General features: G+C 46.6%; 1 protein-coding gene across 2 annotated transcripts in view; it reads left to right on the forward strand.

Annotated features, from left to right (window-relative positions):
- Tenm3 (teneurin transmembrane protein 3) overlaps positions 1 to 8363 on the forward strand; it is a 445726-nt gene extending 437363 nt beyond the window's left edge. The window contains exons 26-27 of one of the 2 annotated variants that reach the window (XM_028757645.1): positions 2252 to 2382; positions 4828 to 8363. In XM_028757645.1, the coding sequence (XP_028613478.1) occupies positions 2252 to 2382; positions 4828 to 5583 (887 nt within the window). In that variant the 3' untranslated portion in view covers positions 5584 to 8363. The remainder of the gene's footprint in view (positions 1 to 2251; positions 2383 to 4827) is intronic. The other variant, XM_028757644.1, reaches the window with a different exon arrangement.
- Positions 8364 to 27852: the final 19489 nt, after the last annotated feature.

The following is a 27852-nucleotide window of genomic DNA, read 5'->3' on the forward strand; positions in this document are numbered from 1 at the left end:
GTGTGTGTGTGTGTGTGTGTGTGTGTGTGTGTGTGTGTGTGTGTGTGTATGAAATAATCCATGTGAAACATAGCAAAGTATGACACCTTGTCTCATCCCTGAGAGATAACCTCATCCCTCCTCAAAATCATCACCCCAGGACATGAGTGGAGCAGTTTCTCCCGGCAGAGGGCTCGGTTTCTCCTCTCTGTTCTGTGTTCCTTCATGATGGCACCAATAACGACCACACTGACTTGACCACTAATAAGGAGTAACGCCCAGGCTATAGAACGAGGGTCTTTCTAAGGTTTCATCCATGTGATTCTTTTGGCATGTCTGCCACTGCAGAAGCACGGGATAAAACACAGACAGGACCTTACAAACTCTGCTATAGTCCCCATACTGACCTGGCGACATCCATCCTCTTCTCCGACAAGTTTAGATTCTTGTGCTTCCGGTCTTCCATGAACTCAACTTTCTGTTTTCTGTAGGGTGTTGGTGGTGGTGGTAGTTTGGATAGGTTTGGGATTGTTTGGGTTTTTTTTGGTTTTTTTTTGGGGGGGGGGTTGGTTGTTATTTGGGGGGTTGTTTTTGTTTGGTTTTCTTTGAGGTTTTCTCCTCTTTTTTTGGCTTGTGTTGGATGTACCATCACCCGGTCCCTTTCCCAGTTCGGTGTTCAAGGTACACCAAGATATTCTTTGGTCCCTCAGGATGGCTGTCAAAACTGTGACCCTGTACCTGTCACATCTGCTTTTCAACTTTCCAAATGGCACAGAGCTTTTCCTGTCTCCCTCCCTTCCACATGGCCAGCTGTAAGTCCCGCCCTCCAGCGTCACCAACACCTGATTCGGCAACATCCTGTGGTGTTCTCTGTTGGCAGAGTCACATTCCAACCCCATTATCTGGGCAGTGCTTTTCAATACTAAAGACTCTGGTTTTCATGTGAACACACATTGTTCAGAAAATGAGAAAGTCCACCCTCCATACATCGACTTTTGGGAGACAGAATGCCCCCCAAACATAAGCCCCCCTCCATCTGTAATCGTATATACACTCACAGGAAGGTAGATAGCACACACACACACACACACACACACACGCTGCCACCACCCCATTTAACAGAGAGAACACCACTGATTTTTTTAGCCATGTGACACCACGGACAAAGGACCTGCCAACCTGGCAATGAGGTGAGAGTTTGTGCCCTAGAGAGGGAAATGGGAAGCAAGCAGCTTTCCATCATTCTGACAAGCAGTTTACCACTGGATATCTGAGGGTGCTGACAGGGGCTGACTTGAACGAGTGGAAAGCCCACAGCTCCTGAATTCATCTTCTAGCAACATGGACTGCGGGGAGTGCTACTGCAGCACTTTCTGGAAAACATCAAAAGAGAGATGGAACAGCATAAAATATATTAGGTGAAATGCAATTTCAAATTTTCCAGCAATGTGCTTAATATATAAAATAATCTACGCCCAACTGTACTCATAAAGCGGCAAGCCTGCTGAGTGGCTCTGTAAATCACAACCTCCAGAAGAGAATAAAAGCCTTATTCTTTGCTTAATGGCTTTTGGAGTCACATGGCAATATTTGAAAATACCGTTTCTAAAGATTTTCATGTTCTCTCCCCCCAAAAAACTTAGCCTCCACCTGTGCACAGCAAGCCTTTGAAGTCAAAGCTGATGACCACCAGTATGCTGGCCACCTTTGGCCAGGCTTACCAGCCCTTAGCATCCATCTTTGATTAAGAATCAGCTGTTCATTTCCATACTCTCGGTCCAGGGGGTTTTCACTAATAGAAAATGGGTTTTGGAAGCCCGTGTATCATTTCGTGATTACTCCTGAGGGCCAATTCCACAGCGTCTCTTGTAGCCTTTGCTAACCACAAACTTTGTTTTCTGCGTCTCTGTCTTGAACTCTCACGCTGCTATGCGTTGCTATTGCTGTTTTTATCACTATTACCGGCCCAGGATGCAATTCTGTGCTTCTGACAGTTTATCTACTCTGTCTAAGTGAGTATCTATTACTCTCCATTTTCTACGGCATTTGCCATAGTTCCGCTGTTGAGGTTAGTGTCTGCATCTCTAAAAATAGACAGTGGATTTAAAATGTTAGGAGGTAGGCGAACACGGGCCTCTTTGCCAATGATTATTTGTGAAATTGATTGGGTTTTTTTGTTTTGTTTTGTTTTGTTTTTTTAGGTAAAGATGTAAATTCATAAAAGCACCCAGTAAAGTCTTAACGCCTTTGATTCTGTGTGTTCTCCTCCTAGATGTTAACAGCTGGCTGGTGACATTTGGCTTCCATCTGCACAATGCTATTCCTGGATTCCCTGTTCCCAAATTTGATTTAACAGAACCTTCCTACGAACTTGTGAAGAGTCAACAGTGGGAAGACGTGCCGGTAAGAAACAAACAGCGAAAAGAAGGGAAGGCAGTGATTGGCTAGCGTGCCTGGGTCCTGTTTACCCACAAGTCATCAAACTACCCTGGTGGAAAAAAAAAACCTTACCCGTTTTTCTTTTTCTTTTTCTTTCACACTTTTGAGGAAGGAAAGCTGACAGTTCCACTGCATTTCTGTTCGGCATGCTAGACGCCTGTTAAACAGGCCAAATCTGTTTCTAGTAATGCTAATAAAAACATTGAAATACACTATCAAAAGGTAATAAAATGCAGAAGCCTGTGTTTTCTGTGTAGGGCTTCTACAGAGAACCCCAGGAAAAAGCATTTATGGCACCTGGGAGTTCAAGGCGAGATGCAATAAGCAAGAGAACGGGGATTCGGATTTCAAATTAGCAACCCACAAACAGTGCCGCCACAGCCTTTGCAGAGAAATAAAATGTCCTCTAGTCTATGAGCAGGTGTTCACAGAATTCTCCTGAAAATTACAGATCAGGAGGCCTGACCCTGTTGTGAGAAAGAAATAAACTGGGAAACAGACTGGGAAATTTCAAAGTCAGAACTGCTGTGTCAGGAAGTGGGCTCTTTAATTCCCATCATTCACTGCTCAGAAAAGAACACACAACAAAACACCAGGACTTCTAGCTCAAAGCAAGAATAATTAGAGGTCATGAAATTGGGTTACCTCGTAAGGATAAGGCAAGTGCAGGGTTCCTAGAAAAGTTAATCCCTACCTTGGGCAATGTCCTACCACTTTGGTGAATTAAAAAAAAAAAAAACGGTAGTCAGGATTAAAACACACAAATACACACATGGTGTATACTGTGCTCAGTGATACGTTTTTCTGATAAAGTTTCATTCTTCACAATAAAAACCTGTCTCACTGGCATTTTTATTTCATAAGCAAAATCCATCAAGCTTCTAGGGTCTGGAGGCCATTTTAACATTGCTTCCTTTTTTAAAGATGTGCATATGTGAATGCAGGTGCCCTTGGACTTCAAGTCCAGAGGAGAGCATCAGAGCCACTGGAACTAGAGGTACATACAGGCAGCTGCGAGCTGCCGGATGTTGGTGCTGCAAACCTAACTCTGGTCCTCTGCAAGAACAGTGTGTTCTTAACCCATGAGCCTTCTCTCCAGTCCCCATTTTTAACATTTCTAATTGCAAATATATCTGGCCCTGACAACGTGCCTCCAAAGACTCACCAAGGCCTCCTGATGCATTTGAGTGTGCTGTCCTAACTGTATGAGTTCACAACATGTCTAAAAGCACTTTAGTCTGCTGGTACAAACGGACCTGCCAACTTTTTTCCTAGGCAGCCTTTCAATATGACTCAAGTTTTCCAACCAGAAAAGTTCACCATAAGGATAGCTTAGGGAATCCCGAGTAAAGACTTCGGGCAGCCTCCCTAGTGCAGGAGGGGAGATGGGCGTTTCTTTTGGGTGCTGTAAATGAAACAGATGTTTCCTTTTGGCTAGACAAACATCTGCTGATATACGAAATGGCTGCCTTAGAATTCCCCCAATTTCAAGCAATTTGCCAGTGGAGATAGTCCGGTCTGTACATCTGCATAAAATACTTGTTTTCTAGAGTTTAAGGTCTCGTGCCCAGCTGGCCCCCAGTCCTCTCATCCCTGAACAGTTCAGCTCTGCAATTATACGGGGGACTCTCAGCTATAAACTGTCCACGGGACAGGAGGCACAGAGGACTTAGAACACAGGCAATTCAAAGTGTTAGGAGGGCCTGGTGAGCCCGGTCTCAGGCATCCTGGGAGAAAGCTACTGCTGCAGGCCTGGTAGACTGGCTTTCCCACATTGGGCGGTTTGAGACTAAAGCCTCTAGGAATTACAAAATGAAAGATAATAATATGAATAGCCTGCCTGCCTTGGAAACTCAAAAAGCTCTCAGAGATGTGTGAGATATCCTTTTTTATTGCAGGTTTAGTTTGCGTGTCCATACACACCCCCATACAACAGCACGTGTGTAGATGTCAGAGGACAATTGGGTCAGGCTCGGCAGTAGGCGTCTTTATACCCAGTGAGCCATTCTCCAGCCGATAACCTCCCTTTTTGAACATTTTAAAAACTAGTATAACTTCCACGAGGGAAGGAATGGCGTGTGTAGGCATTCTATACAGTAAAGGAGTTCCCTGTCAGTAAAGGGTTCTGCACCTCCACTAAGACCTGTTTTGTTTCCTGGCTGGTTGGGGTTTGGTTTTCTGGGATAGGAGCTCACGTAGCTCAGGATAACCCTGAACTCACCATGTAGCCAAAGATGGCCTTGTTCTCCTGATCCTCCCTACCTCCTCAATGCAGTGCTGAGAGCGTGGGGAGCCTTGCTGTATGTGTAGTCAGAACCAGGCAGGGCACCAGCCAGCATGGCTCCCAGCAACCAGGATCTGTACACTGCTGGTCTTTCAATCTCCCTCCTCTTGTGTTTTGCTTTTCAGCCCATCTTTGGAGTTCAGCAGCAAGTGGCAAGGCAAGCCAAGGCCTTCTTGTCCCTGGGGAAGATGGCCGAAGTGCAGGTGAGCCGACGCAAGGCTGGAGGCGAGCAGTCGTGGCTGTGGTTCGCCACCGTCAAGTCGCTCATCGGCAAGGGCGTCATGCTGGCCGTGAGCCAGGGCCGCGTGCAGACCAACGTGCTCAACATCGCCAACGAGGACTGCATCAAGGTGGCTGCGGTGCTCAACAATGCCTTCTACCTGGAGAACCTACACTTCACCATCGAGGGCAAGGACACGCACTACTTTATCAAGACCACCACGCCCGAGAGCGACCTGGGCACGCTGCGGCTGACCAGCGGCCGCAAGGCCCTGGAGAACGGTATCAACGTGACAGTGTCGCAGTCCACCACGGTGGTGAATGGCAGGACTCGCAGGTTCGCAGACGTGGAGATGCAGTTCGGCGCCCTGGCGCTGCATGTGCGCTATGGCATGACGCTGGACGAGGAGAAGGCGCGCATCCTGGAGCAGGCGCGCCAGCGCGCTCTCGCCCGGGCATGGGCGCGCGAGCAGCAGCGCGTGCGCGACGGCGAGGAGGGTGCGCGCCTCTGGACGGAGGGTGAGAAGCGGCAGCTGCTGAGCGCCGGCAAGGTGCAGGGCTACGATGGGTACTACGTACTGTCGGTGGAGCAGTACCCCGAGCTGGCTGACAGTGCCAACAACATCCAGTTCCTGCGACAAAGTGAGATCGGCAAGAGGTAACCCCCGGGCCACCCCTGCGCAGATTCTCCTGTAGCACAATCCGAACCGGACTCTCCAAAGAGCCTTCCAGAATGACACTGCTCTGCAGACACACACACCGCAGACACACATGCAACACAAACCAGAAACAAAGACAACTCTTTTTTTCTGAATGACCTTAAAGGTGATCGGCTTTAAAGAATATGTTTACATACGCATATCGCTGCACTCAATTGGACTGGAAGTATGAGAAGGGGGGAAAAAAGCATTAAAAAAAAGGCAACGTTTTGCCATGACCCTCTGTACCTTCGAGGCACTGTATTTAACAAAGGTTTTAAAAAGAAAAAAAAAATGCGTACAATGTTTCCAGATATTACTGAATTGTCGACCTTTGCTTACAGGAAGTAATCTCTACTTAGGATGTGATATATATAGATCTGTTCATTTTAAAATGTGGGGCAAAGTTACTGTTTCTAGAACCCAACTGCTTTCCCGTGCTGCTTTGTAAAAGGACATTGGCACAAGGGACGTCTGCTTCAGCGGGGATTTAATAATGGATTTTACTAACATGGCTTGCCCTGGGAGGGAAAAACTGACAAATAGAATCCTTGTCACTGATAAGCAAAGGAAACCCTGATTTTTTTGTAAATTATGTGAGACAAGTTGTTTATGGATTTTTATATGAATTACAATTTACTGTACATCAAATATTAGTCTCAGAGGAGTTAATTTATGTAAAGTGTTTAAAAAGTTTATACTTAAAAAATAAAATGATAAAAACATGTGAACTGTGTGATTTTTTTAAAAGAGGATTGCACCTTTTGTTATCTGTTATAACTGTACAGTATAACTTACTATATTGTAGAGATATAACAACTTATGCCTATCATGTCCAGAAGTGTTAATATTTTTGTATTAGGTTGAAAAGAACAATGTGCAACTTTCTGTCACTTAGATGGATAGGACAGTGCAGTCCTCAGTGGGTGGCTAATCAGAGAACTCCTTTTCTTCCTTCTCTTTCATATCAAGCCACTGGCCTCAACCATTACCAACCAAGAGGCCCAGTTGACATCCAAGGCTGGTGGAATGTAATGGAGGGTGTGGGGGAGGGAAACAAAGAGCAAAGAACCCAAGGAGAGAAGAGGCTCTCTGACCCTCTCTAGGCCCTAAAAGTCAAGCCGACTTCATCGACCAGAGCTTTTAATACTATATTGTTGTCCCTCGATGCTCCACTTCATGATGGAGGAAAGAGACCACGATCTGATGCTCGGGGAACTTTTGTGGGGAGGGAAGGACTTGATGTCATGGTAACCATGAACATGTATCTTAATGTCTAGGAAAGATAGCAATAACCGAGCAATGGTGAGCCAGGGGGGACCAACCAGTCAAGGTCACTCTCTGTGAGGCTTGGAGTTGGACCCTTAGGTCAGCCAGTGGGACCCAAACAGGAAGGCAAGCTCCCGTAAGCCCACACGGCCCAACCATCACAGGGAATGGTTTGAGTGGCAGCCTGTGCTGGCCAGGGGTAGCCTGGGGTACTGGGTGGAGTAGGAAGGAAACTGACGTCAGTGCCCCCCTCCCACTGAAAGCTTGGGGTTCCACCATAGACACCATCTGCACTTCTGTGCCAACCCAGCCACTCTGAAGAATCTTTCATGAGCACTGAATTCAGCCACAAAAATATTTTTAGAAAATATTTCTCAGTTCATTGAGCTATAGTACACACTGTTTTCCTCTATGTATAATGGTGATAAATATAGCAAGTGAACATGTCGTAAATATAAAGGTTCAAGTGATGTATTGAAAATAATTTTCTAACTGCTTTGTATGTATCACATACTCTAAATTGCACAGTAGGCGTGTTTATTAAACAGATTGGCTGGGAAAGTTTTGAAATAGCTACTGAATTTACAGTCTCAGTGCTATTCCTGTTGCTGTGTATGTGGTAGGGTATACCGAAGTAATTAATCTTCTAATGAATGCTGATATTTTATTAGAATGAAAGCACAGATTAGCATTAATATTTTTTATCCTGGAAATCCTTTGGCGAGTACTGGGAAGCCCAAATTTAGCAAACTATGAGATTTCAAACCACGTAAATATGGCTCTGTTGGACATTTTATTTTTTAACTGTTAACTTAGGTGTTTGCAGTTCTGTCGAATGGGACTTCTGCAGGACTGTATTTAGCATGCTGTAAGTACTTTGGGGTGAAATAGGCTCCGAGTCTAAATTCTCAGAAATGTCTGTGATGTATTGACCATGAATAGTTTATACCACATGACAGAAGTGAATTTACACTCTTAACCCCTTCTTGACGTGGACTGGTCTTTACAGGGGCACCAATAAATGACAGATCTGGAGAGTCTCCTGGTGCTTATTTTAGAAGTCAAATCAGCCCAATTAGTATCTTGTTAGTAGATATAACGAGCCTATTTCTTTCTAAAAAGGCTTGTGGTCTGGACGTGCTTTTACAAGAAATAGTGACCTTGGGGAATATGTAAACAAGAGATCTTTTTCTAAGAGTTTGGGGGGAGGTTGGGGGACCTGTATAATGACAAAAATTAGCTTACAACAATGACAACCACAAAAAAAGAAACAAAAGAAATTGATATTCAAAGTATTTTAGGCAAAGCCAGTCAAAATGCTTTCATGATATTTTGAGATGTAAATTTTTGTCTGATTTGTATTGTTCTTTTCATTTGCCTTCTTAACTTTATATGTGACCTGAATTTTCCATAACTTGATGACTATAGATTGCATCTAGGCATTCCAATAAAAGCCAACCCAATGTGTGTGCGTTTACATTTTTTTTTCCAAGTCTTGACTAGCCAGAATGGCTTTTATGTTTCACGTGGATACAGAAGGAGGCGGATCTGGGGGTGTAATTTATCTGCACCCAAACCGATGATAGCCCTCATTACTACTGCGTTTGGCTCCTTGTTTTGTTTTTTTTGGATTTAGTTTCAAAATGACAGCTTGGAGGGGCACACTTCACGGAGGTCTCTACCCTGGCCTACTTTAGAAAAATGTTCACTACACCTCCACAAAGCCAAACACTAACTGTAAAAGAATTGAAGAAAAAAAAAATCACCCACTACTCCTAGAAATCGGGTCTCATTCCTGTGATGTTGGCATTGAGTGTGCTTAATTAAAACACTTGATTAGAATAATCAGTTTGGGCCTGATAGGTTCTCAGCCTCCTGGAGCTGTCTAAATCTACATATAGACCGACTGATTAAGGTTTGCTTTGTTCAGCAATTCCAGGCTGACAGGCCAGGGCTTTGATTGTAGTATGAAAAGGCAGACTTCTTCATGCTCACTTTACAGTGACAACCTCAACTTCATCCAGCGTGGATACTACAGGAATCAGGTCATCCCGCTTGGCAAAAGGTTCTCGTTTCTTCTCAGATTAGAGTTCAGTATGCCCGAAGCACAGGAACCCAGTAAAACATGGTATATTCCAACCCTTCCGCTTTACAATGCTTTCCTTGTCTGACCAAGCTCAGAGAACAACAGTGGAAGTGAACTTTAGATAATGAACTGGGTACCAAACGTGCCACTCACTCCCTTGGTGAACCGTGCATCCGTATTTATACTCACTGCAAGTTACCTATTAGTCACATGACCAACCCCACGGGCACTTAAAGGAAATGAGAGATTATCCTGCCTTTGTAACCCTAACCATGCCCACTCCTCTTCCTGTTCACAGCCTTTTCTTTTGTCTCGGCTGATCCCACATACAGCCTTTTCTCTCGCCAGGTAGACAGCCAATCCGCTATCCGTGCAAGGTAGACAGTGCAAGGTGCTCTTTGGAATAGAGGAGTCCAGAAGAGGGAGCCTGAAGGCACTGATCCATGACATCCTCTGTCTGTAACAAAAAGCATCTGAGCAGTGTTCTAGGACACAGCCCACCCACAAACTGCCACCACCCAACCCAGGTGACACAGATGATATCTAGGCTCCTAAAGATCAAAGCAAGACTTCCCTGCCTTGAAGGGGCAGCCTAGCAGTATCATACCCCTTCTGAAGATGACTCCATCACACCGTCCTGAGGAAAAGTGAGCTTAGCCTGCAACTCCAGTCCCCAGCATGCAGTAAATTCTAGATGAGGGAGAAGGAACTTAGAAAAATTGAGTGAATTATCCAAAAGGATATCCAAGTGTGGATGGGGTTCAAGCCAAGATAAGCAAAGGTTCTCTGTCAGGTAGTTATCATTCCTACGTTGATAACATTACCTGGGGACAGTACCCTGGAAGGTTCTGGCAATATTACCTGCCATATTTGCATAAGTCATAAGACATGGGCTTTATGTCCCTGTGTATCTGCCAATGTTTCTAGCTTCTTAGCTCCCTCATTTATGGAAACAAGTCTTCCATACGATGATAATGAGTGCCCATTATTTCTAAACGAAAGACTAGAGATTTTTTTCCATAAGTCTCTCATTTGACTTTGTCATCCTACCAAGGTCGTGGAAAAAATTACACATTGTTTATATAGTCCTACTCACCTTAACCACAGTGTGAACCCAAGTACCAAAGAGGTCGTGGTCTGGCTGCTGGGGTTTTCTGCCCTCTGACTCAAGCCCCAGAATGAATATCCTGTTACCACTTTTCTCGTTTGTTACCACCTCTGCAAGCAATGGTCTCTTGATGTCAGTTAATTACTAATAACTTTTAGGTAGATCGAATAAACCTTTTCATTAATGAACCAACTTAAAATTCTGCCATGGAGAAATACGGGATTCCTAGAGAGCCTTGTGTATAGAGAATTTACTACAAACTGATACTGAGCTTAAAGTAACATCATTATTCAGTTTAGAGATAATGGGCTCCACAAAGCAAATTTAATAAATCCTTCCGGGATCTAAGCAGAGGAAAATTAAAATTAGAAGTATAAATTGTTAGTTCTAGGGCAAGAGAGTGGCTCGGTTGCAGTCTTCCTGCCTAGAGGGTGAATTGTAAGCGACCACTGGCATTCCACCTGCATTAGGAAAGGAGATGACATTCTTTGTACATGTGTGTAGAGATTTCCTGAATTCCACTGGCAATGGCTATTTCCACCTGACATAGCTCTCGCTGCATAGAATGGACAGGATTTCCAAGTGGTCTGCTGGGTGGAAAAGCATTCCTTAAAATTTTCGAAACAACGTTAACAAGGTGAGGGGAGCGTAAATACCCAAGGAGGAAAAGTGACAGGAGCCTAAAAATAGGAACTCTGAGGGAGCAGCCCAACTAGTCTCTTCCACCTCAGGTTCTTGTCACAAGGTGACTAGCAATGAGGTAAGTGAAGATCCACTTCATCCCAACTTGTCCTCCAAGATGGGAAGCCTATTGTACCTATTTCAGAAAACACTCCTTAAAAATCGTTCCCAGGTCCTCCTGCCTTTACATCCTCCCCTTTTCTCTCCCTTAATTCTCTCTTTCTGAAATGACCCCAGCAAGAGCTGCCTGGATTGTGACCAAAAAAAAATATGTCTGCTTTTCTTCACCTTAAGAGGAAACCCATGCTGGTCCATTGATAAGCCAGGTGATTTTGACTGCTGAGGATATCATAGGGAGATAGAGTCTTTCATCCCCAACTTATTGACAAAAGGTTATAAGCAAGCAGGTTTCAAAGTCTCAAGTGTGACACTTGAAGTGTGACATTATCTCCAAGGTCAGGCGTGAGATTTAAGCATCATTCTCAAGCACTGAAAAGCAATACTGGAAAGCACATAGGGGAAGAAGTGAGTGGTCCGGGCAGCCCGGCTCACTAGAGGTAGAGAAGGGAGAGACAATCTTTCTACAAGTCTGTCCTCCTCAGTTTTCAGGACTCTGACTTTTTGGGGAGTGAGATCCTGTCCCAACATCTGGTGACACCTTAGAGGAGCGAGACTCAGCAGAGACCTGTGTCTGGGTCATGGCGGCTGCGAGGCGCTTTCATGAAGGGCTCTTGCGCCCCCTAGCGATGGGTGCCTTAGGAGTCCCATCTATGCTAGCTGCTGCAATGTCCCAGAACCAGAAACAAAACAAAACATAAAAACAAAGAGAGACTTAAGAGCTCCCTCTACGCGTCTCTGGATGGGCCAATTCAAATGACCCTCTCTGGTCCCATTCTGTTCTGCCCTTAGACTTCCACACATAAAGCGATTCCTTCTGCTTCATGCGCCGCCTCACTGAGGCCTGGTCCTTGCAATCCTCACTCCCATAAGATTCCCTCCCCCTCCCCCCACCCCCCAGTCCCCACCCCTGTGCAGAAGCTCTGTCAAGCCATGTTCCTCTCGCCTGGCAGATCATAAGAGGACCCTTCCTCCCAGGAGTTGTCCGCGGGCTGTCTGAGTCCTGCAGCCCACTCAGAACACTGATTTCTGAACTACATTGTTTACTTTATATTTTCCATGTTAACAACCCTGTCGCTGCGAAGACTTTCCCAGAAGGACAGATTATTTAAATTCAGAGTGGCATTTTTATTTCTGCCCAAGCTAGGCTCTCACAGAAAGTGCTAGAATTACAGGCAGCCTGGAAAAAAAAAAAAAAAACAAACAAATTCTTCCTGCCCCCCCCCCTCAGCTTGACCTCACTTGCCAGGGTGAGAAAAAAAAAAAAAAGAGAACTTTCAACCTTTCGTTCCTGGGTTGTCACAGAGAAGCCAGTACATGCTGATTTTAAGTGACAGCATGTACCTACCTCAAGAAATCGTCCCTGGCTAGGTAGAACCTATTGACATTTCTTGGAGGCTCCTTGGGGACCCAAATATGTAGACCCACTTCCCCACTTTCTGATGTAAAAAGGGAGGGGGAAGCTAAAGATCACATATGGAGTCAAAATATCATGGCAGACAGAACCCCACGGCTCGTGAGAAGATAATAGTGGACCACTAGATGTCCGGACTGAACATCTTGCCCTTCTGTGACAGTGCCAAGCAAGCCAAACAGACTGTCTGTGGGAGGGGGAGGGGAGGGAACAGCACTCATCTGCACGAGCCAAGCAAGTCCGAGCTCATATCTTCACAGTTCTCCAGGAAGGCTCCCTTGGGTGCTCCTGGGAGCTGGAATCCCAGGAAGAGACAGACCCAGGGTAAGGACACACACAGTGGCACACATACACACACACACATACACACCAACCAAGAGCACTGGGGAGCCGGGTTCTGCAGCTGTGTTAGAAAGCCTGTCAGTCCTGGTCTTCAGCCCTTGTTTTTTCCCTGGTGCTGAAGTAATAGCTGGCTTCTTCCACGTTGTTTCCCTCATCTGGCCTCTGCCAAGGTACAAGGGGGTCCCCCACATGCTGCCACTTCCTTCTACGACAGCTGTGGTTGGTTCTCTTTGGTGGCTGCTTGGGAACCAACCCTAAGACCCTAAAACCCAAGTTGTACAAACTGGCAGCATTCCAGATTCTGAGGTCTATTGGAGTTCCCCACTCTCGCTCTCAGACTCCACCCACCCACCCACCTACTGTCACACCTAGAAGCAATGTTCTATGCCAGTAGTAAGGGCAGGGGAGGCAGGCTCCAGCTCGGGGCTCTTTGAAGGCAACAGGTCCCCAATTACTTCCCGCTCATTAAATTGTGGACGTAGCCCTGCCTGGTTCTTGTAAATCAAAGAAAACACGACTAGCCTTGCCATACCCGGGCTCTGTCTGCAGCCTCCGCCAATTAGCACTCTAGTTAATCAAACTTTAGAAGGTCCCTGGAGAGGCGGTGGAACTGGGAGCAGGCCGGAGCAGAAAAGACCCATTCAGTCTCGGCTTTGCCGAGCTGAAGGCAGCCACTTTTCTTCAACCAGTTTTCTCCATCTTTAAAGTGGGCTAGCACACAGCTTACTTTCCATAAGCTGTGTGCCTGTGCGCATGCGCGGGCGTACGCAGAGTGAAAAGCGGGTGTGTAGAAAAGAACGAAGACATCGGGATAGTTCTAGCTTGCTGCCTTCCTACATCTCTGGGAGAGTTTCTAGCTGCCCCGTAGCTGAGATCCCTGAGCTGTTAGGAGTGTTTCCTAGAAATGGGACTCCTCTCTGGCTTCTTCTGCTCTAGCACTGCATCTTTATCCTCTGAAGATGGTGTGAACAGTCGGTGATTTTTTAATCACGTGAGAATCATATGGAATAATGGTCTGTGTTATTTGGCCAGCTCCCCAGGCTTTGACCCATTCAAGAGAAGGAAACAGAGTGGCTGAGGGTAATAGGCAGAGTACAGTAACCCAGCAACCTTGAGTCTGTACCTGATCGGGCACAGTTTTGTTCCCTTCTCTTGGCAGCTTCAAAGGCCAAGGATATACTGAGCCAGAGATATGAGGACAGGAAGGGTCCCTGCTCTGTTTGGCCTTGCTCAGTGCTCTGGAATGTCTAGAATCCTGGCAACACAGTACTAATGACCATCCCAGATGATGGCCCAGCAGCACCAAGACTACTCTATCCGGCAGAGGGATTGTGCCACCTTTGACCTGTAAGGATCACACTGTGTCTCTGCTACTTTTCTCAGAGTGACAAGATAAACACAGACCCCACATGAGGCTAGGGACAGTTCTCTCCAGTCCCCTCTGGGAGGCATCTGGGCAAGGGCTAGTCCCAGGAGAGACTCAAAGGGAGCCTTTTCTCAGGGAAAGTGTGCCAGGGCTTCTAAGGTGCTGTTACAAGAACCTGTGGAGGAATGAATCGGAGAGAGGCCCTCTCCCTTCAACCCCAGCAGAGCTGCCCTTTATGAATAGCTTTCCTCCTGGATCTGGATCCCCTCACACTTGGCATGAGTGACTCCCCCTCCCCAACCCTCATTAGCATCTGGAATCACACTGAGAAACTGATGGTCCAGGGCAAAGCCTTGTAAAACAGGGCCTGTGGTGACCCTGAAGACTATCATCCCCTCACAACCATCAGTGGGATCAGGCTGCAGCCCCAGATGGCTTTTACACTCTGACACATTGGTTCTCCACCTTCCTAACTCTGTGACCCTTTAATACAAATACAGTCCCTCATGTGTGGTGACACCCCCCCCAACCATAAAATTCTTTCCGTTGCTACTTCATAACTGAAATTTTGCTATTGCTCTGAATCATAATGTAAATATCTGTTTTCCCATGGTCTTAGGTGACCCCTGTGGAAGGGTCATTGGACCTCTACCCCTCGAAGGGGTTCTAGGCACACAGGTTGAGAACTGATGCTTTAATAGGCTATCTGGGCCCTGAACTGAGCTCTGGTCTGGGAAGAAAGACTCACAGGCGCTCTCTCTCTCTCTCTCTTTCTCCTCTCCCTCCCCCCCCCCCGTTTTTTCTCTGCTAGGATAGAACAGACACCTCCCTCCCCCACTGCTTTTTCCTCAGTTCTCTCCATGTTTCAAGTGAGCCAAGACTTCTGCCTTGAGCCCTCCCTCCCATCATCCTCTCCAAAGCTGCTGAAGACACAAGGCTGAGATAACATTCGATTCTTCTGTCATTGGAGAAGCCCACCCTGGGTTGACCCCTCCTTTTAGTCAGAGATGTTCCCTCAATAGCCTGGTGCCATTACACCATTCCGATGATCCGCCACTTCAATAACAAAGACCAGAAAGCCAGAGAAGAGCCCCATGGAGGCCCGGAGTCTGAGAGCATTTTGGATGGGGAGAAGAACAAAGCTATAAAGAGTAGAGTATAGGCAGACGTGTTCCTGAGTGACTCCACTTGTGTAACTGGATGCATAACTTCTGAGACTTCTCTTTTGCAGAGTGGAGATTCCCAGACCTATGAGATTGCTATAAGATTACATTAGTTGGTTTATGTTAAGTCTTTGAACAGCACGCTGGAAAGTTACATGCTTCCTTGATAGCTCCTGGGGGTCACCAGTAAGGGTCTGATGTTGATCCATGCTGTGTAGAGCCAGATTTCTGTAGGGCATCCCTACCAGCTTTGGCCAGAGGTCAGAACACCACATGTGTATTTGGTAGACACATACACATTGAGCCCCAGACAAAATGAGGGTGAGGTGGTGGTTGATGGCAGATTCTGGGTCCTGTTCTCTGTAGTACTGGTTGAAGACGATCCTCCCTATGCTTTAGTCCAGAAAAGAATGTATCCCAAGTCTTCCAGTGAGGCTTTGTCTGCCACCATATAGGCTAGCAACTCACTCATGGTCCACAGCTACTGCGGAAAGAACAAGAAATAAAATAATGATGTGTGTGGCCTCCTAGCACAAGAAGTCTAAGCATGAAGCCTTATCTTCCAGATATCTACTCCAACCCTCTCTGGTATCTCCCAAGGAGCTAAATGTACCCTATAATCCAAAGTGGAATGTCCCCACACTTGAAAGGACTCTACCACCTTGTATCCTTGAAGGTTTGCACATGCTGTTTCCACTCCCTGGGGTACTACACTGGAATCACATTGTCCCCTCTTTCTCTCCATGACACCATGGCCAGTCTGGGCCCACTCGTGACCAAATCACAAGCAAGCCAAGCTTCTTGGGTCCCTGGATCCTTGATCAAGGTGGCCCAGAAGTGTACTCCATGGTTAAGGATGTCTCATTCACTGCTCATATTCCAGACACCTTACAAAATACAAAGTGGCTTCTTCATTCCGCAAAAGGTTTGAATATTGGCCCCTGGAAACTTGGCCCTAGTTTCAAAACTAAGCTTTCAATTTAAAAGCTACAGCTATTTAGAGATTATCTAAATTATCGTAGAGCTAATTAACAGCTCAAAGTAGAGACAGCAGGTAATCGGCCCCTGTGAAGCCGGTGGCTTTGGGCTCACTCTCAGTGTGACGGAGTCACCTCTACCCACCAGCTCCCACTGTGGCCTCTCCCCACCCCATCCTTCTCCTTAGGCTGGCCCCACTACAGAGAGGAAACAAACTGTGGTCACAGAAATGGAATAGCTGGAGGTCTCCTTTTGTCCTATGACGCTCAGTAAATGAAAACATGGTTCTCTTTTAAGACCAGCAGTGGGGTACACAATGATAACCTGTAGAGCTGGCTACCTTCCACTTGAGGCCTTTCTTGTCTCTGGTACCCAGAACGTCAGCTTCTTTCATATCCTTCCTCCCCATCAGCCACAGGCATCCCTCCAGACCTGGCCTTGGTCTTCTTTCACCAGCTTCCATACACTTCATCCTACTAGCCAAGATGGAAGTCAGCAGTATCCAGTGCAGGCTTGTGACTGCCCTGAGGCAAGTCTAAACTCATCTCTCATCTGCTGTGGACGGTGACCTTGGTACAATATGAACTGTGCCTGGTTCCCGTGAGCGATGTGGCTCTTCACCATCCCAGTCTACTGGCTGGTTTTGTGTGTCAATTTGACCCAAGCTAGAGTTATCACAGAGAAAGGAGCCTGCCTTCAGGAAATGCCTCCATGAGATCCAGCTGTAAGGCATTTTCTCAATTAGTGATCAAGTGAGGCAGGTCCAGCCCATTGTGGGTGGTGCCATTCCTAGGCTGGTAGTCTTGGGTTCTGTAAGAAAGCAAGCTGAGCAAGCCAGGGGAAGCAAGCCAGTAAGCAGAACCCCTCCATGGGCTCTGCATCAGCTCCTGCCTCCAAGTTCCTGCCCTGTATGAGTTCCTGTCCTGACTTCCTTTGGTGAAGAACAGCAATGTGGAAGTGTAAGCTGAATAAACCCTTTCCTCCCCAACTTGCTTCTTGGTCATGATATTTTATACAGAAATATAAACCCTGACTAAGACATCCAGGAACTATTCTGCATACTGGCTGGTACTTCAAAGACCTTACCTCCATGGCACTCCTTGGCATCCTCAACATCCTTACACCATAAGTAAGTCATTCTCTCCCTTACAGAATCCGAGGCACAAAGAATGATGCACACACTAATCACACATCTGGGTTGATTGGAAGCCATGCCAACTCCAGACTCTAAGCTGTCTCCTACATTTGTCATGAGGACAAAATAAGGCTGGAAACCAAATACCTAAAACCCCTCTCCACCTGCTCTTGTTTTGTAACAGTCTAACCAGTTTCCAGATTCAGCTCACGACACTCTGTTGGCCCTATGCTCTCCAAGGATTCACTGAATACACACTGTGTGCTATGAACCGTATGAAAGGATTCAGACGCTGCATCTCTAGTGAACAGTGTTAACCCTGAAAGGTAGATTAGATTCTTCTCCTGTTTTGCAGAGGAGACAATTGAAGTGAAGGGCCCTTGTGGGAAGCTAGGCCAGAACTCCAATCCAGCAAAGCATGACTTCAAAGCCGGAGGCTTTCCTTTCTGGGATCTCCTGCCCCCATAGAACCAGACCCACCCTTTGGCACCCCTTGAATTAGGGTCCCAGCCTCCATAACACTGGGCAGGTGACCAGTGTGTTACAATAGTGGATGAATGAAAGAATGAGTGAATGAGCTAATCAAATACCTTCTGTCCAAGAGCAATTCAAAGATCTCTTCCCTCAGAAACCCTGTCCCATCTGGCCCAGGATCCAGGCCCCCCTGCATCCAGAGTACCCACTCCCCAAACATCTTCCTCTGATGCCTTACATCTCATGTCTGACCCTCTAATCCAATAAAACACCACCCCATACTCACCAACCACCACCAAAGGATTTGGGGGGGGGGAGGGATACCATCCTTGCTGGTGCCAACAACATGAGGCCTCAATCCTAAAGAGAACCTTGTCCACCCACACTTGGCCAGTGAGGCTACCAGAGGCAAGTGCATGCCCTGCACAGGCCAATAGGGTTTCTGGAAAAAGACTTACACTGGGAACCAGGCCTTATGGCTGGGAATTCCCACCCAACTGCAGACGTATTCCCCATGATGCTGACCGGGGGTCTCTGATGTACATCTCAGGTTGCACCTTCTCTGTTTATCCTTCTGAGCTCTGTTTTAGGGAGATGGGGTCATCACTCTTTCAAGTGCCCGGCTGCCTTCTCAAAGCTTATCCTCATGACCATGGGAGACACCCTTTCTAGCTTACATCTCTCCTAGGCAGAGGTCTCTCAGCGCCCTTCCTCTGGCCACACTAACCTCTACCTCTTCTTCTTTACCAGGCCTAAAGCTCCCTGGCTTTTCCCTTAAATGGTCTGTCCCTATCCCTAAGAATTCAGCACAGCTCTGCCAACTGGCTTCAGGTTTTCCAACAGCTCCTGAGTCCCCTGTTTCTCCACACACCACCGCCACCTCCCCAGCCTCCCTCCTCCCTTTCCCCAGGAGGGAAATTGAAGACAGTTTAAAATAGAACGAATCAAAGTGCAGAGGCTGATGCCAAGTGCTACTCAGCGGGATTGCAGTATCCCTCCTGCTGGAAGGCCTCCCCTCCCACCCCCACTCCCCGGGCAGGCACCACAGAAGCTCCCCTTGCCTCTCCCCGTATGTTCAAATCCTGCCAGATTCTCTTCCAGCTGGTGGAAAGGATGTTCAGACTACAGGCTGCTGGCAGCATGCAGGAAGCCAGAAGGGAGGGGTGCCAGGAGATCTAGAGTCTCCCTAACTGAAACAGCCAGCCAGCCGCCACCTCCACCAGCCTTTCAGTGAGGACTGGGCCGAATAACTATAGCCAAGGGAGAGGCTGGAGAAGGGAGTTGGCAGATAAAAGGAAGGACACATCGGCCATAGGAATTTCAAATCCACAGTGAATAAGCTGCTCCTATCAGTATGTCCCAGAGAATATCCAGAGCACACTTACGCTAAAATAAATTTTGTATTTGTTGTCAATTTTAAATTCAGATTCACCTAGGCACCCTGTGCCATAATGATTCATACAGTAGCCAAATTTCAGTTATGAAGCATAAACAAAACTAACTTTATGGTTGGGGGTCACCGCAACATGAGAAACTCTATTAAAGGGTCCCAGCATTGAGAACCATGCCCTAGATAGTTTATTCAGAGCCTCTTTGAGTAAAATCTCCGGGCTGCCCATGTCTGGGGAGAGCATTGCTTTGAAAACAACTCCTACGTGCTCTTTGTCTGCGGTGGGCAGGAAACCTTTTTGCCTTCCTTTGTTTGTTGTCTACATTTGGGTTGGCTTTGCAAGCCCCTGGATGCCAGTCCCTTGCAGTCTGTGACGGGGAGGATCCTCCTCTGCCTCCATGAGCTTCTTTCTTGCAGTCAAGAAAGAACTGGTCACTCTAGGCTTCCAAAACTGCTCCAGTCGGCCACAGTCACCACTCAGCCTTTCCCCCAACAGTTTCTGGGTATGTCTTCTCTGTCAGCAGATGCCATATACCTACGAGGTCAGAGCCTACACCCATATGACCTCATCTTACCATCTCTCTGGTTTCTGGTAAACAGGAATGTGGGGGATTTAGGGAAACCTTCTATTTTTGTTTATTTATGTATTTATTTATTTATTTATTTGGTTTTTTGGTTTTTTGTTTTTTTGGGGATTTTGAGACAGGGTTTCTCTGTGCAGCCCTGGCTGTCCTGGAACTCACTCTGTAGACCAGGCTAGCCTCGAACTCAGAAACTCAGAAATCTGCCTGCCTCTACCTCCCATGTGCTGAGGTTAAAGGCATGCGCCACCACTGCTCGGCTAGGGGGACCTTCTTAAATCCAGCAAAATCTGCACTCACGCACACCCTCCTCACTAGAAACTTCTAGATCCAGGCAATCACAAAGAACCATACCAATAATGAAGCCACAGGAGCCTCCCTCAGTAAGGTGCTTGGTACACAAGCATGAGGACCTGAGTTCAATCCCCAAGGCCACATAAAACAAGCTAGGGCTCCCACAGTTGGAGAGGCTGAGCCCTAGAGCCCAGTAGCCAGTCAGCCTAGGCTGCTTGGGAAGCTCTGGGCCAGTGAAGAATTCTGCCTCACAAAAACAATAAAACAATGGTAGGTGGATAGTATCTTAGGAGAAATTCCCAACACTCTGACTCCCACATACATTTACACTACACACACACACACACACACACACAAATACCTACTTGATATGTCCACAAGTCCCAAAAGAATGTTCCAGAGTAGCAGGCTGTCTGCTCCCTGTATAGGAGTAACAAGACGGAAGCTACCTTCATCCTCTTTCTTCAGAGATCTTATTAGAAAGGTTGCCCATCCAGATGGTCTCCAAATACCAGTGTGACCTCAGAATGCTACTACAGGAAAGCTCTGAAAATGGTGCGTGTGTGTGTGTGTGTGTGTGTGTGTGTGTGTGTGTTAGCAGCTAAGTCTGTGAGACTCAGGTCCACCTGAGAAAGGGGAATTACCTCAGACTCGATGGAAGGCTATGTAATCCAAAATGTCCTCATGTCCACCCTCAGCCCAGACTCCATCCCAGCCAGGGTCCGGGGCTTGGCTGATAGGGTGCAGAGAGTGAGAAGAGCCCAAAGGTTTCAAAGAGGGATGGCGACTGTTACTGCATTGGTGTCTGAGAAGCCTTCCTAGCTTTCCCTTAGAGGAATGGCTACATGGCCAGTGGTTGTTCCCAGGTGAGCTTTTTGCACACTCTAAACCTTCCAAGTCCTGTATCTCTTCCCAGTGGTAACTTCTATTGCTGCAGTGGCTGTGTCTGGAATTTAGGGCCCAAAGCTTTAGAAGATTCTGCCAAACTCCCTCATGCTACCAAGCAGGCTAGAATCCTATACTTATTATATGGAGCTTCTCTGACTGAAGAAGCCTTCAGTTACCTAATAACCAATAATTAAGTAATGGAGCTGCTTGTCTGGGTATTCATAATAAATAGTAACAGGGTAGACAGTAGTGTGTGATTTAATGCATTAAAGTAACACACACACATTCACACACAGACGCTCTCCCATTGGCTGAGTCTGCAGCAGATCCCATGATGCTTTGTGCTTATGGCAGCTCCCTTCTGATCAGATCAAAGGCGCAAAGCATCCTTCCTCCCCGTTCCCAGCCTGCCACAGTCACCCTTCCACGCATGTAACATTCTTCAGAGAAGTGGGAATTCAAAGGCTGCGTCTTCCATTATGTGGCTGCAGGCTGCAAATGGCCAGGCTCACATGGAGAGATTCAAAAGGGCCTGTCTTTGATGCATTTAAGACGCTCTCATCCTTCAGGGTTTCATTGAGTCTCCCAGTGCCTTGCAGATACTCTAACTGCTAGAGCCTACTGGGCACCAATTTGGGCATCTTTTGTAAAAGTGACCATGATAGGCCCTGACATAATTAATGGAATATTCTAATATAAGAAGTAGTACCTCGCTTCTGAATGATCAGTTCATACACGTCCACCGGGGCTCCGTCTTCAGCCGGCACACTTTGCTCAGACGCACACTGTCTTCCTCTGATGGGGAAGTGACAAGTCAGTGTCCCCAGAGGCAGGACCGAACTCTAAGAGCCAATGCACAGGGGAGAAGCAACTTCGGTGAATTGCAGGAAAGAATGTAAGAGATCTTTGATTCCCTACAGTTCCCCATCTGTCACCGGGCCAGAAAGAACCGTGTAAGCAAGGAACGACTCTTCTTGAGAACAAGAACACAGAAAGGAGCTCACCAATTAGCTTTGTCCTGAGCCATACATAGAGCAGGAAGGACTGCAGGCAGGGGGATCTTTCAGTTTCCCACAGGACCTTCCTGGGTAGGGATGACAGACAGATGAGCAAAAGGAAACAGATGCTTGAAATTCAAAGGTCCAAGACCAAGAGAATTTATCGTTGTAATCAAATAAAGCTTACAATCAACTTCCTCCGACACATACGTAATGATGGGCAGAATCACTGCGGTGCTGTTGGCACTCAGATATAATGGTAATCAATTCCCCTAAATGGCTCCAATTAGAATGGTCTTTGCACAGCTGTGCCCTGCATGTGCGAGGGCCTATGGAAGGGAATGGGTCCGACACTTCATCTGTGCCTGGTTCTACTCAGGAGACAGACCTTTCCACTTCCTGGTGGAAAACTCTCCGACATTAAAACTAGAACTGGGTTGGAGAAATGGCTTAGTGGCTCTAAGTGCTTGGCACACAAGTGTGAGGAACTGAGTGTGAGTCCCCCAGAAGCCATGTAAAAGTCCGACGCATAGCGTTAGCATCTGTGATCTCGGAACTCCGCAGGTAGATAGGAGACGGAGGCAGCCCTGTGACAGGCAGGCTGACAGGGCATAGGCAACATGAAAACAACAAAGAGAGTCTGTCTTTGAAATGGAAGGCAAGGTCATCTGACCTCCACACGTGTGATAACACACACATACACACACACGAACACACACAAGCACACGCACATATCTACACATACACAAACATATAGATACACATACATACAGAAACATGCATTCATGCCATGAATCTTAGTGCTAATAACTCTGTTATGCTGCTCCTTGGAGGTGTCCTAGACTACCAAGACAGACAATGTAATTCAATTTATCACTATCTGCACATGAACCAAAGCCTCTGTTGTCCTCACTAAGTACACTTAACCAGATTGCTTTCCTAGTATTTTCCCTAGGCAAGAGTAGCTAGAGAGACCACCCATTACAAGACTATGTGTAGAAGAATGCATCCCAGACTGTATACCACAGAAAAAGGAGAAAAAAAAGGAGAAATTATCTCATATGTGGCCTTTTAAAAAAACATTATTTTTAAATCTCTTATATCCAGAAGGGAAAAGTCCAAACCCCAGAGCAAAAATTCAAAGTCAATTTGCTCTTAGATCCTCCTCCCCACCATCCTGATGCCCTCTAACTTCTGGCATCTTCTTTCTTCTGCCTCTCAGGAGACCAAAGTGTTATTTTTGCCCTCTACCTAAAACCTGCTCCAGCTTCCAGTGACCTTTGCCTCCCGCATACATCCCGTGGCCCCCACTAACTTTCTTCCTTCTCTCAGAGTGTCATTGTCCTAAAGCAAGAGTCTCACCTTTGCTGCTGTAGTGATAATCAAGGCAGAAAAAAAACTTTTTTAAAAAAAAGTGTATTGAGGAAGGCCAGATGGATGGAGCAGCTGAAAGGAAGTACTTGCAAAAAAAAAAAAAAATGTGACTAGTAAAGGACCACCATAAGATACTTGGAGGATTTTTAAAACAACCATCAGAATACAACCCAGGCCATGTGTGGCAGTGCACTCTTTCCATCAGTTCTCAGGCGGCAGAGGGGGTGGGTCTCTCTGAGTTCTAGACCAGCCTGATCTACACAGTGTATGAGACCCTGTCGAAAACCAAACCAAAAACCCAAAGCCCACAATTCAACTAAAACTGGACCCAAGACTTGATAGACACCTTGCCAGAAAAGAGGTAAGAAATGATAAACAGGCATAAGAAAAGGTATCCACACAGTGTTACAGAGGAGTGCACATCAGAACACCAGTGAGTTACCCCATTCACACAGAATGCCAGAGTCCTGGTAGTGACCACACCAAATGTCGACCACGGAGTGGGAGAACAGACAAGCCCTTCTTATAGACACTCTGGAAATCAATCAGCAATTTCTTATCAAACTAAACACATCCTTCCCGATGCTCCAGAGATTGCCATCTTTGGTACTTTCCAAAAGGAATTGAGAACTTATTACCTATCACCCCCTACCTCCTGCACATGGGTACTTATAGTAGCTTTATTCATCAATGGCCAAACTCGGAAGCAATCACGATGTTATTCTTTTTGTAAGTCAGGGTCTTGCTATGTAGCCCTGGCTGCCCTTGAACTCACGGAGAACGTAATTTGTGTCTTTGGATAATGATGCCATGCCAGTGTGGATTTATCAGTTGTAACAAATGCACTGCTAGCTGGGCAGTGGTTGGCACACATCTTGGGAGGCAGAAGCTGGTGGATCTCTGAGTTTGGAACTAGCTCTGGTCTATAGAGTTAGTTCCAAGACAGCCAGGGCTACACATGAAACTCCTGTCTCAACAAACAAACAAAACCAAATGTACTGTCCTGGTGAGGGACAGTGGTAATGGCGGCTATGGATGCATGAGTGCCTTCCCACTCATCTGCATCCAACTTTTCTTCCTCCTCCTTTTACACAGGTCCAAGCATGAATACCACCCACTGGCCTGCAAACGGGTGGACCTGGTAGCAGCCACTCCATTAAGAAGTATCAACCCCCACCCACCACCCACCACCCACCCACCCCCACCCCAGTCCCCACACTCATCCCTTGCAGTACCAGTCAGGAGAATGGTCACTTCAGCAGGAAGAATTTAACATTGGGAATTGGTCACAGAGCAATGGAGGATTGAAAGATAAAGGTGGGACACTTCGGAGAACTGACAGTAGAGAAAATGCCAAAGGCAGGGTGGCAGGGATCGTGCTTGGTATCAGGGAGTGGTGGAAGGGCTGGCTTTATTCAAAAAAGCTAGAAGCTTAGAGAAAGGATTTCTCAGACTAAGCCCATGGCCCTCCAAGCTCGGGGAGCAGCCAGTTGCTGCTGGCTAGCTTTGAGAGTTTGTTCCTGGAAGCCGGAACAAACTGCACAAAATACCCTGGTTGGAGCTGTGACAATGAGAGGAACAGTAAGCAAACAGGAAGTCCCTTCTCCCATTCCCCGCCTTCTCCTGGCGTCTGATGCTCCCTGTTGGCTAACTAAATCAACTGGAAGAGGAGATATGCAATTTTCAGAGTCCTGGACCAGGCGCACAGAGGCAAGAACGGGAGAATAGGTTTGGGGCTGAGAGAGGCAAATGATGGGAAAGACTCACTCGGCTGATGATGGCTCCCTGTTCAAACATTTGGCATCCTCTACTAAATAGCCAAGTGCCTCATTCTGGTGTAAGCTTGAAAAATTCATATCATGCAAAGGCATTTAATAGGAAACACACATCTATATACCAAATCATTCCAAGTCTTGCTTTAGGTGTTCTCTGTAAGCATCCTGCTCACACTGCAGTGGGGACCACTGCTGTGGAACATTGGAGTGGACAGGAAGTCACTTATATGGGGGCCAGGCTCCATCATCAAGTTCTCAGTCCTTGCCGGCAGGTTCTGCAAATTCATTGGCTCCCCCTGGGGATCCCGTCCACCACATGTATTCATTTATTCCTATCACCATTCTCTCTCTCTCTCTCTCTCTCTCTCTCTCTCTCTCTCTCTCTCTCTCTCTCTCTCTCTCTCTCTCTCTCTCTCTCTCTCTCTCTCTCTCTCTCTCTCCCTGTGTGTGTGTGTGTGTGTGTGTGTGTGTGTTGCTTTTTTTTTCTGGAGCACAGTGCCTTTATGCCCAGGACCTAGAGACAGAAACTGGAGAGCCAGCACTCCCCCTAGTGGTGGTCTGAAAATTCCTAACATTTATTCTGCGTTTGTTTGGATAACCCCAAAGACAAGAAGCTCTCAAGCTCATACGGTCTCCTCACCCGGTGAACGACGATGCCAATGACTGAAAGCATCTCTTCTAATTGGCTCCAAATACGTCATGATTCTCAGCCTCTCATCCTTATCTGGCCCAGAGGAATGGAAAAGGGAAAACAGAAATGGAATGAAATACACTTAATCCCTCATCTACAAAGATCTGTGTTATCCTCTGCCCAGGACCACCTGCACCAGCCACCATCCCCATCAGCCACTCTCCTCTTTACGCTTCCCTAGTTTAAAGAACCGTTGGCTTCTGTTAAACTGTCCTACTAACCTAAAGGTGGTGAGACATAATCAGAATAGAACAACCCCACCCCCCACCCCGTGTTCCTCTCATCTTCCAGCACAATAATCTCCCCAGTACACAGGCTCATCTCTGGTAACTCCATGCCATCCCCTTCCGATCTCAGAATCCTCTCTTCTTCATCACTGCCCTGAAGGCTACTGGTACTGTTCCGTGACCCATACAGTACTTACAAGTGTCTCAGTTTCCTCTTGTTTAAGAGACCCCATCTCAAGTCCCCAACGTCTCTCACAGCCTTCCAGTAACTGAACCCCCATAGAGTTCTGCAGGAGCTCTTAACTGTGGTGCTGGTCCCCAGAATCACTGTCCACAGGAAGCAAGAGCATATTTAGGATTTCTTCCTAAACCCTCTGCTGTTTTGGGAATCTTCCCCCAGGTGCTCCTCCCTTTTCTGGATGCAGGCTTTGTTTGGGGGAGGGTGGAGAAAGCAGATGTGGATGTCCCTGCACTCCGTCACCAGCTGTCCAGAGCAATGGTCCGGACAGGCACACTGTCCTTCTTGCTAAACTTCTAGTGTCCTCAATGTGCTCGTCAGTGCCTTTGGACCATCTCCACTCACTTGCCTTCTGTCAGGACTCACGCAAGCTCAACTACCCATTGGCAATGGCCTTTGAGTAGTTGCACACCATCCCGAATCAGGAACTATCCCTGAACACCAGGGCTGCTCAGACTCCTGTGAAATCTCCATCCTGCTTCCCTCCTCCTCTGCATCAGGCAGTGAATGACCCCAGCCCCAGCCCTATCAGGACCCTACTTAGTCCTATGCATCCCACACAGAGCCTGGATTACGGTTCAGAGTTTAAATACTTACCAAAAGACCTAGTAATCCAAGTAAATAGAGTCTTAACTCAATACAGAAATGCTTCCTTGTTATCAAGATACATCCTAAGACTCTCACTGAATGACTACCTGAAACTTTGAGTACAACCAAACATTATAAACGCGGTAGACTTCTCTTTATATTATATACCTACGATAAAGTTTAATTTCTAAATTAGACCCAATAAGAGGGCAACAATAACAATACAACATGTACAATACTGTGATAAAAAATTATGGAAAGCCTATAAATTATCTGTTTCTAGAATTTTCTATGTCATGTTTTCATACTATGGTTAGTCAAAAATCAAAGGCATAGAAGGCAAACTGTATGTAAAGAGAAGATTACTAGAAATTTTAAAACTCCAGGGCAGAGTCCTTCATGGTCTTCATGGGATCTGATTTTTGGCAACATGTCGGACAATGAGTTAGCAACACTCCATCCAAGGCCCTCACACAGCGAGGGAGCGATTCGTGATTTGTGCCTGATGCCTGCACAGTGAGTCTCCCTCAGCACTTCACTAGGTTGCTGAGAAGGCTTTGTTTTTTTGTTTTTTTTTAATAGCAAGTGTGTTTTTCAAGAAAACAGAGAAGGTGTTCTATATAGTTGACTTGTTCTTCTGATTAAAAATAAGAACAGGGCGTTTTTCATTCTCCAGAGCACCCACTTAGGGAATCCACCCTAAAGTGATTAGTGAGACAATTACAACCATGACCAAACGCAACAACGTCAGTGCTTCCGCTTAAGTGCAGCCCTGGTTTTCCCCTTGCTTTGCTGTTTATTGATTCTGTGTGCTCTCTCTTCTACCTTAATGATTCATAGTTTAAACTTGTCTACATGATTTATATACAGGCTTGGAGACACCTATTATTCAGCTCTGCTCTCGAGCAAACACCCAGGGGACTACATCCCTCGCCTCTCTCCCCATCTTTCTTGAGTCATGGGGGGAGGTGTGAGTAGAGAAAGCTTGTGGGCATCTTCTTGAACATAGAAGGAAATTGGTCAGGAGAGAAAGGAAGAAATCATCTCCAGAGACCA

The sequence above is a fragment of the Grammomys surdaster genome, unplaced genomic scaffold, assembly GCF_004785775.1.
Source record: "Grammomys surdaster isolate TR1022 unplaced genomic scaffold, NIH_TR_1.0 126178, whole genome shotgun sequence".
Taxonomy (NCBI): domain Eukaryota; kingdom Metazoa; phylum Chordata; class Mammalia; order Rodentia; family Muridae; genus Grammomys; species Grammomys surdaster.